This window comes from Sarcophilus harrisii, chromosome 2 (genome assembly GCF_902635505.1).
Source record: "Sarcophilus harrisii chromosome 2, mSarHar1.11, whole genome shotgun sequence".
Lineage (NCBI taxonomy): Eukaryota > Metazoa > Chordata > Mammalia > Dasyuromorphia > Dasyuridae > Sarcophilus > Sarcophilus harrisii.
In genome coordinates, this window is record NC_045427.1 from 127,631,499 (window position 1) to 127,650,444 (window position 18,946).

The window sequence follows — 18,946 nt, forward strand, 5'->3', positions numbered from 1 at the left end:
TATCCAATGAACCCAAATCTTTTGCTATTTAAACAATTCACTATTTCCAGCTTGCTAGGCCAGGCACAGTGCTGGAAGATGGGAGCTGAGAGGCTCTGCATCTGGAGACTTGGGCTCTCCTTGCAAGGACCAAATAAATGCTTTCTTTTTGTATCTGAGGATGCCTCTGAGAAATCAATTTGGGTAAGGGGGTCTAGCACCCATCCCACAGTTTATGGAGGCTCATTCTGGGATCTGTGACTTCCCAGAGATAATGGCTGATGTTCTGATGCAGGACAGAAACCAGGTTGGGTTTTTCCCTGACCTCCTTGGAATCAGACCCTCAGCCCATGTCTGTGAGGTATGGGCCAGAAGAGAGGCATCCAAATACAAACAGCAGCACGAGTCTCTGAAGAAGAAGCCCGAGAGCAAGTGGCCAGTCAGATAACTTATGTATGTGTAATCCAGAGGGAAGGAGAAGAAGCAGTCCAAATCAGAGCCGTTCTCCCCAGGGCACTGCCTCCGTCCTTGGGCTGCCCTTAGGCAGAAGGGGACTCTGGGATCATCGAGGCTTGGTGATCCAAGGTTAAAGGGTGCCACTTACTAAGCATAGAGTGGGGCGTTCTGGATGACTGTTGGATGGGGAGCCCTCCGGTCTTGGGGATCCGAGCCAAGAGATCAGCTCTGTGTATTACAGATCTCAGGCCATGAGATTGGAGCTGCTCTTCCCAGAAGGGAAAGGGAAAGAAGCAGTCCAGACCAAATCTTGAGAGCAAAAAATCCAAAATACCACTAGAGTGCACTTGATGAGACATTGCTGTCTTGTGTAGGGAATGGACTGTCCTCTTCCATGTAATTTTTGTCTGTGTTTGTGTTTGTGTCTTTGTGTAGAATGTCTGTGTCATATCTGTTCTGTGAGCTAGATTTTGTTTTTTGGGTTTTTTTTTTTAAAGGCTTAACTTTTTCCTGTGGACTTCAGCTCTGACCAAGCTAAGGGTGACAGAAATAAAGTTAGCTAATTAAAACTAAAATAACATCTTAGCAGATTCTCAAAGTTTTGAGAGCAATGATTGGGGAGTTTGGCAATTGGTCATTTCAAGATTGCGAAATTGCTTAGAATAAAACAAATGCTATATGAGTGTTAACTGCTTTATTGGATTTAATTGCTTCATATTTGGAAACTTTAAATGGGTTTTTAGATGTGAGCAACACGCAATACCAGTGTTGAGATAAATGAATTTTGTGTGTAAAGTCATTTGGAAACAAATTCAATCAAATTAAGGCCTCCACAGAAGAGGATAGTGCATAGGATAAAGGAACATGTGGGAGGAGGAGGAGTGAAAGAGAAAGAAAATATGCTCAATCAGTTCAGTGAAATTTGTTATTTGAGGTATGATAGTAAAAGCTTTTTTTGTATAAATTGTAATCTCCTTGCACTGACTATGCTAACAGAAGATTTAAGAGTTTGGGAATTTTGGGAAAAACAGAAAAATGCTCAACTGCTTTTAAATCCTGGCAGCAAACAGTCCACAAGCCTTTTCTGATTCACAGAGGGAAAAAAAGAGCAAAAAACCTTATCTGGATTGGGTTTGCATTTTAAAAGCCTGAAGACCTCAGAGTATGCAACTCTGAATGGGGAGGAGGTAAAAGAGAACCACGTACACTGATGTCAATCAAAGAAAGCAACTTGTAAATTTGTTAAACTTCTTAAAACTATCTTGTAAGTAAAGTTATAATTGCTGAAGAATAACTTGTTTGAATTAGTAGGTCCAAATGAAGGAATTAATTTACTGATGTTCTATAACTTTGTTAACTAGGAACAACTTATAATGATTGGCTTTCACATCAGAAATGTTGAGCTTAAGACTACCTCCTTAGATATCAAGATGAGTTGTAAATTTTATATGATGAATCTTTTAATTACAGTTCACTATTAAATAGCATGTGTTAGAGTTGTGAGTTTGTTTACTTTAAGCACACGATTTTAGAAATTTGTGTACAAATATTGAAACATTATACTGAAAATTTTAATCTGTATTTGATTTGATTTTAATTTTTAAAAATAGGTTGTGAAACAAAGTTTTGGGAACTTACCTTAGGAGGTAACACATTTATATACCCTAATTAGATGAAGTATCTTGCTTTCTAAAATGTATATCAGATAATTTGTAAAAATGTATGAGCTATGCTTTAAAATTTTGTAAGCTGTGTTGGACCTATATATGTCTTATGAAATTTGATCCAAAGTTATTTAGATATTAGCTATGTTGTAAATCTTAAAAGTTAAAAAATAAAAAAGTGATTTTAAAAACATGGGACAACTGTGCATACTCTTTGATCCAGCAGTGTTACTACTGGGCTTATATCCCAAAGAAATTTTAAAGAAGGAAAGGGACCTGTATGTGCAAGAATGTTTGTGGCAGCCCTCTTTGTAGTGGCCAGAAACTGGAAACAGAGTGGATGCCCATCAATTGGAAAATGGCTGAATAAATTGTGGCATATGAATATTATGGAATACTATTGTTCTGTAAGAAATGAGTGGGATGATTTCAGAAAGGCCTGGAGAGATTTACATGAACTGATGCTGAGTGAAATGAGCAGGACCAGAAGATCATTATATACTTTAACAACAATACTATATGATGATCAATTCTGATGGACATGGGCATCTTCAGCAATAAGATGAACCAAATTAGTTCCAATAGAGCAGTAATGAATTGAACCAGCTACACCCAGCGAAAGAACTCTGGGAAATGAGTATGAACCACTACATAGAATTCCCAGTCCCTCTATTTTTGTCCACCTGCATTTTTGATTTCCTTCACAGGCTAATTGTTCACTATTTCAAAGTCCAATTCTTTTTGTACAGCAAAATAACTGTATGGACATGTATACATTGTATTTAACTTATACTTTAACATATTTTACATGTATTGGTCAAACCTGTCACCTGGGGGAGGGAGTTGGAGGAAGAAGGGGGAAAAATGGAACAAAAGGTTTTGCAGTTATCAATGCTGAAAAATTACCCATCCATATATCTTGTAAATAAAAAGCTATAATAAAAAAAAAAAAAAAAACATAGGCCAATGTGGATTGATTTGCAAAAGTAATTGATAGTTTGAATGGAACATCTAGTTAGAATATCACAAGGTAAAATACTGATTTTTAAAATAACTTTTTAATTGGTATGTATGTTAAAATTGGAAATTACTATAATTTACATGAGATTCCTTCTCATTTTTGTGATACGATATGTTATGTTTATTTCGCTATCACTAATAAAAATTGTGAAATTGCTAATAAATTATTTGGGATCAATGTTGTAATTGGCAGACACCAGATAGACATCAAAGTTGGGGTTTGATCATGTGAAGAATTCATGTTGACTATTGTCTTTGGCAAAAGGTATATTTATTATGGAAAGGTGCAAACTCCTAGTGGAACTCACTATTTGCCAGGAGAAAGGAGACACCCCATGAGGTTGGGGCATGTCCTTGGTTAGCAGGCTGGGTCCTGGAGAAGAAGGAGAACATGGCCCCCTAAAAGAGTTAGCTCTAAGGAGGAGAAGTAGGGTTAGGAAGCATGGTGGAGTTGAGAGAGATATCACATGAAGTGGGGGAAGGGGAAAGGGAAAGATCTATATGCTTGGGAAGGTGAAGATTTAGCTCACCCTTCGTCCACTGGGTGGGACTGCTTCTTAGAAGTGAGAACAAACCCTCTCACTGGAGCTCATTCCACCCCCCCCAACTTCTGCCACCCTCCCCTTGTTGGTTAAATGAAATTACTTTAACATTAATTGCTTTTATTGTTTAAATGAATAGCTTACATTCACATGGTGTTAAAAACTGAATGTTTGCTTTTATTTTTCAAATTTATGGCTACTTTAAGTTAAGTCATGGATACTTTATGGCTACTTTAAGTCATTTTTGATGCTGTATCAAAGATTCCACTGCTTAGCAATGCAAGAATCTTTTAAGAGGTATGTTAGAACTGTATGTTCCCTGAAAATGATTATTTCTGCCAAGGTCTTCATCAGTCTTCAGCAAATTATTTAATATTTATTTAAGTGTATAATGATCTCCTTGTTTAATGAATATGATAACAAATATGATCTATAGCTTTCTTGAAGTACCTAGAGCAGAATTTTAACTTCATATCCCTGCACTACTTTTGATTGTGTTTTTTGCAGGAACATTTGATAGGTTATTCACAATGGTTTGTAAGATTTTTTTTTTTTTTATTTTATATAGACCTGAAGTCCCTTGCTACTGAGATGAAATTTCTTGGGACTGTAACTAATATTATTTTGAGTTTCAAATCTGAATATGATTGCCTGGTAGATCATTAAGTCAGTATTCACCCACCATTTGGCAGGAATGGCATAAGTTACTTAGAGGAATGCCTTCCTGAGCTGTTACAGGTGGATATCTTATCTGGATAAGAGCTGAGAGGGCAACCCTAGCCTATGCTTAAGCCCATCTTAAGATGGGATCCTTCTGACTCAGTTTCCCAGTTCTGTTTCTTTGCTTACCACCTGATTATTCCTGAGTGTGGCTAGGAGGTGGAATTGTTACTGCATGATTGGTTGTTGGAGCTAAGAATGCTTTATCCTGTCATATAAGTGCTCTCAGATTAAGGCCCTGAAGAATCATTTTTGACTGATTATATTATAATCATGTCCCTGCTTTTTCCTCTTAGAGCAAATTTCTGTAGTCAGAGCAAATGGTCAGTAGAAGAAGAAATGTGCCATGAGGCACATCAGGCCAAGGGAAACAGGCTTGCAGATCCAGCTGCTCATGCTGTTTCTTGTTTGCCCCTGACCATGGCACCTTTAATTCCCCAACTTCCATGTGCCATAATGGAAAGACTCCTAGGATGGGAATTTAAGACCCCAGAGCAAGTCACTGGAATCATATTATGGTTTTTATGTTATTTCAGTGATACTGTATCAAGGATATTAATTTTGCTTAATATGGAGGTCAATTCTGTTTTCAAAGGGCCAGTAATAGACTATCCCACATGCATTAAAATGTACTTCCTTCTTACTTCTATCTTAGGGAGTTCCTTTCTTCCACTAAGATATAGCTCAGGTACTATCTTTTTCATTGAAGCCTTTCTGATCCATACCATCAAACAGTATCTCTGATGGCCTCCTTCTCAAACTACCTCGTATTTAACTACTTTGTGTTTATTGACCTCATGTACTATACATTTATTCTGTAGAGATAGATGGATGGATGATAGATAGAGAGATAAATAGATAGATAGATAGGTAGGTAGGTAGATGATAAATAAGTACATAGATAGATAGATGTTTGTATACTTATAATATATACTTGTTTTCTTCCCCATTGGGATATAAGCTTTCTGCAAGTAGGGATTGTTTTATTCTTTGAACTTTTATCTCAGAATAATCACTTAAATACTTTTTGACCGAGTGATCCATTGGAAATTTCTTCTTTCATCTTCTTTTGTTCTCATTCATATTCTGCCTCGTCTTCCTTTTCCTTCAAAACCATGTGATTAAAGATTTTAAATGGATCAAGTCACCCCTATATTGGAATTTTTTTTTTTTTTGCCACTTCTTGAGCCAGTTCCAGAAACACATATTAGATCAGAAATCTCACTGGGAGAGCAGAAGAACCAAGGGGTTGGAAATATCATTACCATTACTGAATACCATTTTGTTGCCACACCTAAATAAACAGGGGAAATTTCTAAAGCCCAAAGAGCCTTTGTAATTGTCCTTGAAGAGAGAATAAACACTATGTAAATGCTATTTCCTCCCCAGCTGGGCCAGGACTGCCTATGCCTGTCTCACTGTGCCTGACCTCAACAACTTCAGAAGAATTCTGTTTTCCCGGGGAAATTAGATTTATGCAAAAGAGCTAGTGAAGTCATATGTCTGCCTTCAAGGCCTCCCTCTCACCTCAGATTCTAAGCTGCTAAAATAGTCAGTTCAATCCCTCAAAAACTTATATGGGAAAAGGTAGAGATGCCTCATTTCCTTAGAGAAGGGAATGATCCCAGCTGCCAGAGCTTCCTAACTTGCCCTTGATGGTTTTTCCTCCTTCCTGAGGATAATAGAATGTTGATCAGAGGACCCAGATCTGCAGAAAATGTCTCTTTTTCTTCTCCATGCACTACCATTCCAAAAATAATTTAAAGCTTTACAAGAAGGAAAGTCAAAATGTCTTTACCCTATCCATGGTAACCTCTCATTGTCACTATCAGCAACTAGAATGAAAAAAAGTCATTTCTTAGGATTATGTTAAACTGTACAAATCATATGTCAGACACAGTTACTGTTTTCAGTGGGCTCACAGTTGATATGTTCAACCCTGATGAGGGTTACATATTGAACATACAAAAGTATAAAATCATAATGCCAATGTAGCCAAGAGAGAAAAGTAACAGTAGCTGAGAGGAGTTGGAAGAAAAGAGGAAGATTTGGGAGGTAAAGTGCAAAGGAAAAATAAAAATCTGATACTTATGTAGCACTTTAAGGCTTACAAAGTATTGAATATACATTATCTTAATTGAGCCATCAAACCACCATGAGGGGATACTACAGGTATTATTGTGTCCATTTTGCAGAAAAGGAAACTGAGGCATAGAAAAGTGAAGTGACCTGCCCATGATGACACAAGTAGCAAAAGTCAAGGGGTGGGATTTGAATTCAGCTTTTGTTTTGCTTTTGTTTCTTTCTACTGCACCACACTGCCTCCTAATGTCCGATAGAATGAAAGCAATAGGTTTCCACCCCTGAAAGCATCAAAAGATTGTCCATATGATTAATTGTCAAAGATACAAAATTACCTGATGGAGGTAATATATTTTCATTCATTCCCCACATTAGCTCTGAAGCTGGATTATACAACTTGCAATGCAATCAAGAGAATTTGAGGTTAAGCTAAATGAAGAATTTTCCAATACAGAATGTTTCACATTCAGAGTTCTGTGTCCTGTGGAAGCTTCTTCCCTTGAGATCTTCAGTAATAAAATGGAAAATAATTATTCACTATCATCTAGGAACCAGCTTATTGTGAGATAGATGGATGAATTAGAAAAAGGTTGGGGGTAGGGTGACACTCTCACCATGGAAAGGAGACAATTCACTACTGACATTGACAAAGGGTCATAATAACTTTTTTCTTCAAAATGTTAATACTTAATTCATTTGTTATATGGAATAGATCCAATATGTGCTTGCATTATTTATGTGCCTCTACAGTGTAATTTGATTTTAGGTCTTTTAAAGGACATAGGATTTTTTGTCACTATTATAATTTATAATCACAATCTTTTTTTGTTTGTTTGTTTGTTTCATTCTTGCTACAAAGGCCAAAGAGAAGTTTTGAAGAGCCACATACCATCCTGGGATTCTAAGTTGACCACCCCTGGACTTTGTCAGTGATTCTTAAGTGTTTAATTCTTTAAGTATAACTTTTCATTAAACTAAAAACCAAAAAATAATCAATATTTAAAACCATAATAAACCAAAATGGCTCAGGTCTTGATGTGAGACAAATATAAAAGCAGTTAAGTATATCTATTGTCATGTTGACAATTTTGATGATCCAAAAAGTCAGTCTGTAAACCATCTAGAAAACCCTCATACAAATCCAAAATAACAGAATCACAAAGCAAGAGGAAACTTGGGAAAGGGAAATTAATCCAATCAGTCCTGAACAAAAATTCCCCCTAAAACAGACTTGACAAATGGTAAGGCAACTAAAGGAAGCCCATTGAACTTTGGGATGATGCTAATTATAAGAAAGATTCTATTACATTCAACATAAATATATCTTTTCTGTAATTTCTACCTGTTGCCCCTAGTTCTGACCTCTGACAACAAGAATGCTAAGTTGTTTTCCTCCAGAGTCCTTCAAATGACTGAAGACACTAATTCTTGTCCCAGTTATATTTTCTCTTCTTTGAACTAAACATCTCCAATTCTTTCAGTTGATCCTCATATGCAATACTCTCCTGGTGCTTACCATCATAGCTTTTCTCCTCTCAAGCTAATCAATGCCATTTTTAAAAATGAAGTACCAAGAAATGAACAAAGTAATCCAGATATACTTTAACCAGGATAGAGCACAGATAAACCCTTATTTCCCAAGTTCTTGAAATTATGTCTCTTAATGCAAAATAAAATTACATTACCTTTCTTTTCTACCATATTATATTATTAATTGTCATTGAGCTTGCAATCCATTAAAAACACCATAATTTTTTCAATCAAATTGCATATAGTAATAACTCTCCTACCTTGAATGTGTGAAATAAATTATTTTAACCCACATTATTTTTAATATAACTAACTCTGCTAAAGAAGAATTGAGGTGTGGAAACATAGGGACCTCATTACAACAGTTTCTAAAAGACACATGGAGAACAGAAGCAAGGAGCAGAGAATAAAGAATAAACATAAAATAATGGTATAATACCATAATACTACATCATTAAAACAGAAAGCTGAAGCTGGTGAGGACTGCCAAGGAAACAAAAACAATAACAAATTTTTAAGTTGTGTCATGAACAAGAGGAAGATTAAAGTGAAAAGACCATTGTTGAAGTTGATGGGTATAGTGGAATTAAGTATATTGACTTAGCATGACCAGTTCTATTCTGTTTTAAGCCTACATTGTGTGAGTAAGGAGTTGTCATATAAGTTGTTTTTCTGTAATAAGAAAAGCACTTGCATATATATTTAGCAATGATTTGTATATATCCCCCAAATCTAGTAAACAACTACTAAAATTATGTGCTCCCCAAGTCTGGCAAATAAATGATTAAACAGCTGCTAATGACATGTGTTATTTACTTCAAATCTGATACACAACAGATAAACACTAATAACACTAGCTTTGACTGGTAGTTTCTTTTTACCATAATTTTAGGTAATTGAACATCAAACAAAATTTTTAAAAACCAGTGACATCCCTAGCCATCAATATATTTCTGGTGACCACTAGAACTTCTTTCTTTTTCCTGTACTCAAGAGATTCAAGCACTCCCTGTTCACTCAAGAGAAGTGCTGATCAATGGAGAGTCATGTGAACTCCATCTTGTTAGAAAAATATATGTCCTGCCATGGAGAAAAGAAAGAACATGAGTGCCCAGTAAAAGATATGTTTACCAGGATCTGTACAAATCAGAATAATGGTACATTACCTCTACAGGTACCTTTGATCCCATTCCTTCACATCTGTACCAGATTTCTCTTTTTTATCATCCTCTCCCTCCCTAATATTTATTCTTTCCCTTCCTTTCTTTGTTTGCTGACTACAAATATATCTGTATCTCACTTCCTTAAAAAAAAATTCATTTGATTCCTATAAGCTGCCATCTAATACTTCTCCTTTCCTATCTGAGAATTCTGAAAATACTATCTATACTCAGTTTCTCTACTCCTTTTCCTTTCACTGATTTCCAAACACTCTACAATTTGTTTCTCAACTTCATCACAACAGAAACTGTTCTTTTCAGTCACCAATGATCTAATGATTTCTTAATATAATGGCTTTTCCTCAGTTCTTATCCTTCTTGAATTCTGCAGTATTTGATATTGATGATCACATTTTACTCATGAATAATCTATCTTATGGATTTTATTCCTGCTTTTTTCTGTTAGCTCTATTTTTACCTGTCAGATCATGCCTTCTCAGTTCTCTTTATTGGGTCGTCATGTATATCATAACTCCGAACTATGGATATGCTTTAAGGGTCACTTCTCTTTTGCTTTTATATCTCATATACCTTGGTGATCTCATCAGCTTTCATGGATTCAATTATTATCCCTATGGAATGATTTCTGGATCTGTCTGTCAAATCCTAGTCACTCCAAATTCTTTGTCCATGAAACAATTGCTTAGGACATTTTAAACTAGATGTTCCATAAATATTTTTAAACAACATGTTCAAAAACAAAATCTATCTTTCCAAAAAAACAGAAACAACTTAGTCCTTTCCCAAACTTATATATTAAGAGGACCCTACCTTTTCAGTTCCTCAGACTCATAATCTTAGTGGCATCTCTGTTGTCACTCACAGCACATATATAATCCGTTTCCAAATTTTAGCAAGACTACTTCCACTATATCTTTCTATTACATCCCTTTCTTTCCACTTCATCTCTATTGCCATATTCAGTCACTTATCACCTCTCAACTGAGCTACTGTAATAGTCTCCTAATTAATATTACCATATCTTAAGTCATTCCTTGCACCAGTCTTCCTAAAATGCAGGGATGTCATCCTCCTACTCAATAAACTCCCTGTTACCTCTTGGTTCAAAGACAATCTCTTTGGCACCTGAAACTTTTTACTATCTGTCACCAAAGTTTTTCCAGCTTTATTACATATTAATCTCTCCCGACCCCAATCAGCCTTCATGCATGCTTTGGTCCAGCCAATAGCAAGCAAGGATGACACTAAGTTTGTGAGCCTAGGTAATTAGGAAAATGCTGGTTTCCCTCACATTAAAGTTTGGAAGAATAATGAGTTTTTTAGGAAAGATAAAATTTTGTTTTGAACATGACTCTTTTGAAATACCTATGGGACATTCAGTTCAAAATCTTCTAGCTAATTATTGATTTGACCTTGGAACCTAAGAGAGGAAAAGTAGGGTTTGACACTTAAACCTGTGTTATCTGCACAGAGATGATGATGGAATCCTTAAGATCTAGAAAGATTATTATAGAAGCAACAAAGAAGAGAGCCAATAATAGAGTGATTTCTATGCCTTTGCTATATAAGTAGCTCCCTCTCTCTCTCTGTTCTTTTCCTGCCAACTCCAGAATGCCTTCCCTCTTCACCTCTATCTCTCTGAATTCCTGTTTCTTTCAAGACTCAGTTTAAGCACCAGCTTTTGCATGAGTCTTTTACTTAACCTCCCCAGTTTCCTGTACCTTCCCTCCTAAGATTACCTTTTAGGGCTCTGGGATGTTTTGTGTATACCAGTATGTGTATATTTTTCTCCCATTTTTAATATAAAATCTTTAAGCACAGGGACTTTTTTTCTTTTATCTTTCTATCCCCAACTACTAGCACAGTGCCTAGAACGTAGTATTTAATAAATGCTTGTTGTTTATTTAATAGTAAGCTCCCCATGTCCAGAACTGTTCAAGCCATGAGCCATTTACTTGGGAACAGAAAAAAGAATTCCTGCTCAGGTTTCAGTAGGATTAGATGGCCTCTGAAATTCCTTCCAGTTCTGAGACTCTATGATCCATTGACTGTAGTTAATAGACTATTTTGCAAAGCACTGGATTAGATTGTTTTTCAAGATCACTACCTGTTTCTTAGAGTAATTCATCCTTTCAGCCCCTTTTTAAGTAATTACTGAGTACAATGCCTTACTATGGACACTAAAATTCTGCCAATTGATTTATACTCATATTGGAATAACCAATACTCATTGAATTTAGGGTATTCCATTTCTGGGAAATCTGACCAAATTCTTTCAGGCTTTGAGAGAAAGGTGTTTGCCCTAGGAGCACAATCATCAGTGTCCTGAATTTCTAGCAAAGTTGTCTCTTAGCAAAATTATGCTATTGGTAGTGTTTTACTCAAAATATCTCATTTCTCCTTTCGGTTTCCTTTTCCCACTTTTTAGTCACTCCTGACACTAAATTCCCACTATTTCTACTGATGGTGAAAATCACAAACCACCTACAATGAGTATTGCCAATAGATTCCCATCTCTGGAACATTCATACTATTAAAATAAGAGTAAGGGGTAAAAATGAAAAAGAAATGGATTTTTAATAGCACTTCTGACAATGTGGCACATCAGTCCTGGTGCCTTTATGCAGCAGAGACCAAAGTAGGTCTACATTCTGCCTCATCCTTTATCATCTGAAGATTCTCCAGTCTTTGGCATTTATCAACCAGTACAAACTCCTAAACCCCAATATAGGCCTGTGAATAAGAATGTCTTGTTCTCCTCTTTCAGGCCCAAATGCAAAGCAATGGTGACTCTCTCAACTGATTGGTTTTTTTCTGATCTACAGTGACTATATTATTTGAATTTGGGGGAAAATATAGAGATCACCTCATAGCATTTTAGGTGATAATGCCTGACAAAATCTACCAAATTATCTCTCTCAAAAGTTGGACTATGAGTCACAGCACATCAAGAAATGAAGAATGATTAGATTTTTTTGAAATTCCAATATTTGTGAATTTCCAGGCTCCTAAAAATAAAGATTCTGAATGTTTTTTATCAAAAATTATTTAAATTCCCAGTTTTAGGAAGCCAATTCTGTTAAGGGTAACAAAACATTCCACACAACACAATGATTTTTTTGGATGAAAACTAAATGATATAAATGAAATTGTATGCAAGATTGCTTTGGGGGAAAAAATGACATTTTATAATGTATATGTAGCAGCCACAGCAGGGCCTGACAGAATCAGCCCTTTTCTGAAGTCCTAGGATAGCAGCAACTGGTAACAGAAGTAGAAGTAGCAAATGCCATTTTACTCCCACTTCCAAGTTTTATACATCATTTTGCATAGTACAGTCTGAAGGGAGCTGAGTGCATGAATACAGTGCCAAATGTGCCAATACCAACCAAGGCCAAGATTCCTCAGAAAACCTCTCTTTACAAGGAAAAGCTGCCCTGTGCCCCATTACCAAACACTGCCATTAGAAGATAGAGAAATCCATGTGTATCTGAAGCATGGACAGGCTTGGAATTTCTAGCAGAACATATCCCTTATAGGTAGAATTCTATAGAACATAAATTTGCATGAGCTTATAAACTGGCTGGATGCTCCCAATCTCTGAACTAGTAATAATGCCATCAGTATAGCTCCTTCATGGGAATCTCTTCATAATTGCATATGCCCTCTCTTAAACAGAATGATATTTCACATTAATAAGATGATCGCATCTATCCAGGGATTTAAAAATACTTCATGTATCTTCTATCTGGCGATCCTCCCCAAAATCCCATGAGCAAGTATCATCATTCCCATTTGATAGACAAAGAACCTCAGATTACCAGAAGCTGAATTATTCTCCAGTCACATATTCAGCAAATGTTTGATTCAGCATGTGAATGCAAAAAGTGGAACTGGAAGGCACTTGACCATAGGTGATAAAGTGGATTAGAAAGCAGGTGGCCCTGAATTCAAGCCCAGTCTCAGATGTTTAACCGGCTATGTGGTCCTGGTAATTTACTTAATCTCTCTTTGCCTCAAGTTTCCAATCTGTGAAATGATAATGATATTCCCTAACTCTCAGAGTAGTTATAAAGATCAAATAAAATAACACACACAAACCACTTTACAAATATTTGGTATTATTCTTGTTATTTCAGGTACAGTTTTTTTTCATGCATTGATCTGATATCTTAAGAAGATTCTTCCTTCATCTCATTACCACAAGTTACCAAAATAAAAAATTGATTTATGTAAGGGAAAGAACATTCTATATCAATAAGAAACTACCAAGCCAGCTGACGATGCTAACATCCCAACCTCATTTCTTATCCCAATAGCCCTTTTGCTGGAGAAAGTTCATCTTATTTTTTCTCTAAATGTTTAGGATTTGAGAATGCTAAAGCAACCACTTATACTCCCAAAAGAAGGATTGGTCAAGCAACCTACAAATGAAAATAACATTGACCTTCAACTCTTCTGCTTTCTCCCAAAACAGTTCAGCATTTCCAAGAATAACTTGGTTGTGACAGTGGCAAACCAAAGGAACACTGCTATGAGTGGCAAGAAGCCTGAGTTCCCAGGCCTTTGTAGAAAGAGACATATTTCCAACCTCGCACTGTCTCTGTGTCTCTGTATCTTTCTTTCTATCTCTGTCTTTCTCTGTTTTTCTATCTCTGTCCCTATCTGTGTCTCTCTATATCTGTCTCTGTTTCTGTCTGTCTCTGTGTCTCTGTCTATCTTTCTGTGTGTGTGCATGTATGTATGTTGTGAGAGAGAGAGAGAGAGAGAGAGAGAGAAGAAGAAGAAGAAGAAGAAGAAGAAGAAGAAGAAGAAGAAGAAGAAGAAGAAGGAGGAGGAGGAGGAGGAGGAGGAGGAGGAAGAAGAGGAGGAGAAGGAAACCTTAGATTCAGAAGAATTCTATGACTATATGACCTGGTGCAAATCAATTCACAGAACGCAGGAACAATTTCTTCCTCCATAAAATAGTAATAATAGTTGTCATATCTACTTCACTGAGCTGCTATGAAGAAATTTTTGTATAAATAGTGAAGAAAGAGTATAAACATTTTTATAGTACCTACTATGTACTAATCACTGTTTATAAACATTATCTTATTTGATTCTCACATCATATCCTGGGAGATAAGTGCTATTATTAGCCCTATTTTGTAGTTGAGGAGACTGAGGCAACCAGAGATTAAGTCATACATAGGATCACACAGCTAGGAAGTTCCCAAGGCCAAATTTGAATTCAGATCTTCCTGACATTAGGCTTGGCTCTCTACAACCAGCTAAAGCATTACATGCCATGAACTTCAGAGCTCTTATTTTTATCCTGGATCACTACTCTCTACCAATGATAATATGAAAGTAGGAGAATGCTGCTATAGCTTGCTGTGTTCTAACTCTTCACCTTTGCTTTCTCTGAGTTGAGTTAGCACATAAGCCATGGGAATCAAGACCCAGGGGCCCCATGAATAAGGTACCTGCGTCTCCAAGAGCTCGGAAGTCCCAAACGCCCCCTCCCAGGCAGCTCCATTCCTGTTAGCAGTTGTTAGATGCACATTCCTCGCTCAGTGGTACCCCAGGCACATTTCCAGCAAACGATGTGGCACACACAGGAATTCATCCGAGCCCTGCAAAAATCACTTAGCTTAATAACGCTGCCCTGATTTAATTTTAACTTTTCATAAAGCACAAGAGACTGGGAGGGTGTGCTTAGTGTTTTGTGTATTGCTGATGAGCCTGCGTTCACATCTGGCTTTTTCTCTCTCTTTCTCTTTTTAATACAAGTTAGAAAAAGGAAGGGAGGGGTGGAAAGGAAAATAAAGTTGGCATAAGATCAAGAGGAGGGCACACCTGCAAAATATGCAGCTTAACATTTTCTCTGTATGTCAAGAGGGGGTTTGGGCAGCTGGTTCTGAGTGTATGTATGTGTGCATATGTGCATGTGTGTGTTTGACAGAGACAAAAAGGGGAGAAAGGAAAAGAGACAGAAGAAAAGGAAGGAGAGGAGAGAAGAAGAAAGAATAGAAAAGAGAGGAAAGGAGAAAAATAGGGAAAACGAGGGAGAGGAAGGGAGGAAAGGGGAGGAGAAGGGAGGAAAGGGAGAATGCTTAAATGTGTATTTAACAGACAAGAACCAGTGACCAAAGGAGATTTGGGATTAAATTTGGGAGCCTTCATTAATGGGTTCTAAATTGTAAATATGAGCCTTGTTCAGGAAATATGTTCACATAGAGAAACGAATAGCACAGAGTATAGAAAGGGAGAATAGGTCAGGAAATTATTACTTTTTTCTTTTCTACATTCAAGTAGCTTCTACTTGCCCAATAAACATGCCTATAAGTACCATTGTTTTCCATTAAAAAGAAAGTTAAAATCAGGACAACTATGGACCTGCCACCTCTTCTACCTCCCGAGCTACCTAAAAGCATACTTCATTCCAAGGTCCAGGGCAAAAAAAAAAAAATTGCCTTTCCTTAGAACCCTGGACTGAGAAAGTTATTTCTAAACTCTAAATTGGCTTTATAGAGGGTCAATACTGTCAGCCAAATTAAGAATGCACAAGAAGAGGAGGTTTGGGTTAGAATATTAGAGCCTGAAGAGATCCCCTAATCCATTATCTCTACCCTGTCTCTAGCCAAAGATGACCTCGAAATACTCTAAGATAAGAATCTTTCCTCTCCCTAAGGACCACCAGAAAAATAGATTTCACAGGCTCCTTCAGGATCTCCTTCCATTGCTTTTAAACCCTCTCTCTTTCTCTCTCTTTCTGAGAAAATTATTCCCTAACAGTTCTGGTGAAAAGGGCCTGGATGTTTTAGTGGACAAGCTCAATATGAGTCAATAGTGTGACACAGCAGCCAAAAAAGCTAATCTGAGTCTAGACTGCATTAACAGGAACACTAAGTTCTGAGCAAAGGAGGCATTCCTGTCCTGCTCAGACCCCATCTGGAAGATAAGTGTTCAATGCTGGAATTCACATTTCAGGAAGGACATTCATTGATGAACTAACAGTTAGCATTTACATAACACTTTTAGGTTTTCAAAGCACTTTATAGAAATTATCTCATTTGATCTTCACAGTAATCCTCAGAGGTAGATACTGCATTATCCCTATTTTACAAATGAGAGAAGAAAAGTGATTTGCCCCGGAGGATATAGCTAGTAAGTATGCGAGGGAGGATTTGAACTTGGGTCTGCTTGACTCCACCTTCAATGTTCTATCTACCTAGCTGCCTGGAGAAGATCCAAACTAATGAAGAAACTAGAGATGTTTAGCTTGGAAGAAATGTGATATTTCCAGTGTTTAAAAGGTTGTCATATGTGGACAAAGAAAGCGAAGAAAATAAGTATTCATGTAAGATCTACAATGTGCTGTTTTCCAATATTATCTCATTTGACTCACAACAACTTTCTGAGGGAGGTTTGGTTATTATCTAAATTTTATAGTTGAGGAAACTGAGGCAGAGAGCAATAAGTAAGTCACAGAACTAGTAAGTTTCTGAGGCTATATTTGAATTCAGGTCTTCCTGACTTCACGACCAGACTTCTACTGCATTAACCTGATGTCTACAGTGCCTATGTAAAAGAGGGATTTGATTTGTTGTTCTTGGACTCATAAGATAGAACTGGGAAAAATGCCAGAAGGCAGGTTTTATCTTGTTATTTTTTTCCTGAGGCAATTGGGGTTAAGTGACTTGTCCAGGATCACATAACCAGGAAGTGTTAATTATCTGAGACCAGATTTGAACTCAGGTCCTCCTGACTTCAGGGCTGGTACTGTGCCACCTAGATGCCCCTGCCTTGTTAACTTTTTAAAATTACTAAAAATAAAGGACTATACAAAAATAGAATGGAATGCCTTAGGATATAGTTAGTTCCTCATTGTTGGAGAACTTCTGCAGAAGGACAAGGACAACTTGTCAGAGGTGCTGTCAAGTTCTTATTTAGGTTCTGGTTGGATCAGGTGATCTCTGAAATTTTACTATTTCCAACTGGGAGATCCCAAATTTCTTTTTCTCCAACTAATACCCCCATACTCTTTACCTCTAATACCATTTACTATAAACATCTAGCTTCTCTCTGTTAACCCCTGGCTTTCCATCCTTCAATCCATTTCATATAACACCACTGAACTAATCTCATTGTTAACTGGAACTAAGTAGTTGTGTCCCTAGTGGGGCAGCTCCTACTGCTCACAGATTGTTGTTCATCTTTCATTCTCAAAGAGGACCAATGACATCAGAAGGGTAATATCTTGACTTGCAAGTGAATTGTATTTAAGTGAGGCAGGACTGTGCAAAATCATAGGTCTCATTATAAAATGTCACCATCTTCCTACCATCCCTCTATTCTAACATCATCAGTGGCTCTATTCCCCAAATACCACCATATAAAATTTGAATTCTGGATTTTAGGACTATCATAGTCAACAGTAACTCCATCTATCCAACCTCATCTCCCACTGTTCTCCAAACATATCCTGCATTACAGTCAAACTGTCTCCTTGCTATCCTACATTCATATTATATTCACTATTTTTGTTCAAGAGAGCTTTCAACCTTTATTTTTTCCTGTTCTCTATAGTGAAAGTGTCAAACACCAGACACAGGGCCAACTTCAAAGTTCAGCCAGAACCAGATTAAACTGTAACTGGGAAATATTGAACAAAATAAATAAAAATACAACAAAACAAAAAATCTTACATTTTAAAAGTAAGTCAATATGTGCCTTTCAATGACCCTTACATATGGTTTAGTGGCCCCCATTGAGTCAGAAACTATTGCCCTAGAATGATCCTCTTCTAATCCATCCTTCCTTTCTATTGGCTTTATTTCTTCATCTTTTAATTACCCAGATTGGTTTCCACTGACTGCTCCCTATGTTCTCTAGCCAGTTTTCCACATTACATTTCATTTAAGAAACCAAAAACAAATTGGGCACTCTCATCTAAGAATTTATTTTATGTTCAAAGGAAAGATTAGCTTGCCTTTGGCAAGGTTTACCCTAAAAGTTAAGGTCAGAATCAGGAACTTCATTAGGCACTGAAGCCTTGGAAATAAACACCAAAGGTCTAACACAACGAGAATAAGAAATTAGATGCCAAAGAAACATATACTCACACTTGAAGTAATAGCCTGGTACTAGAAGGAAGAAAAATTGACTCAGGTCCTAAAGTATAGGTCAGACTATGTCACCTTCCTACTTAATAAACTCAGTGGATCAAATATAAAGGATCATATATAAACTCTTTAATTTAGCATTTAAAGCTCTTTATAATATTGCTGCTTGCTGCCTTTCCAATCTTTTTACACATTACTTTCCTCCATGTATTCTATGAATGGCTATCATAGATTGCTTGCTATTCCCCATACATAATACTCCATATTCCATTTATGTGTCTTTGCTAACCTCAGTGTTAACTCTCCTCCTCATTTCTGTGTCATAGAATTCCTATCTTTCATCAAGATTCAACTCAAATGCCATCATTGGCAGGGAGTTTTTCCATTCTCCCCAGTTTTTTGCCCTCTAAAGTTACTTGACACCCACTTTGCATGTATCATGTATATACATGCTGACCCCTCCATTAGAATGCAAGATCCTTTAGGGCAATGATTTTTTTTTTGCTTTGTCTTTGTATCCCATGCACTTAGCACAATGCCTGACACTGAATAAAAATGAACTGATTGATTGTCTGAAAGTGCTAGGAAATCACCCTTTACAACCTTACCCCTTCTACTTTTCCAGTCTTCTTATACTTTCCTCCTCGTCCCTTTCCTAATAC

The 18,946-nt window shown here is 36.8% G+C and overlaps 1 protein-coding gene across 3 annotated transcripts in view; it reads right to left on the reverse strand.

Moving 5' to 3' along the window:
- ZMAT4 (zinc finger matrin-type 4) overlaps positions 1–18,946 on the reverse strand; it is a 542,554-nt gene that overhangs the window by 480,800 nt on the left and 42,808 nt on the right. For all 3 annotated transcript variants that reach the window (XM_031950744.1, XM_031950743.1, XM_031950742.1), the window contains exon 2: positions 14,643–14,792. In XM_031950744.1, the coding sequence (XP_031806604.1) occupies positions 14,643–14,695 (53 nt within the window). In that variant the 5' untranslated portion in view covers positions 14,696–14,792. The remainder of the gene's footprint in view (positions 1–14,642; positions 14,793–18,946) is intronic.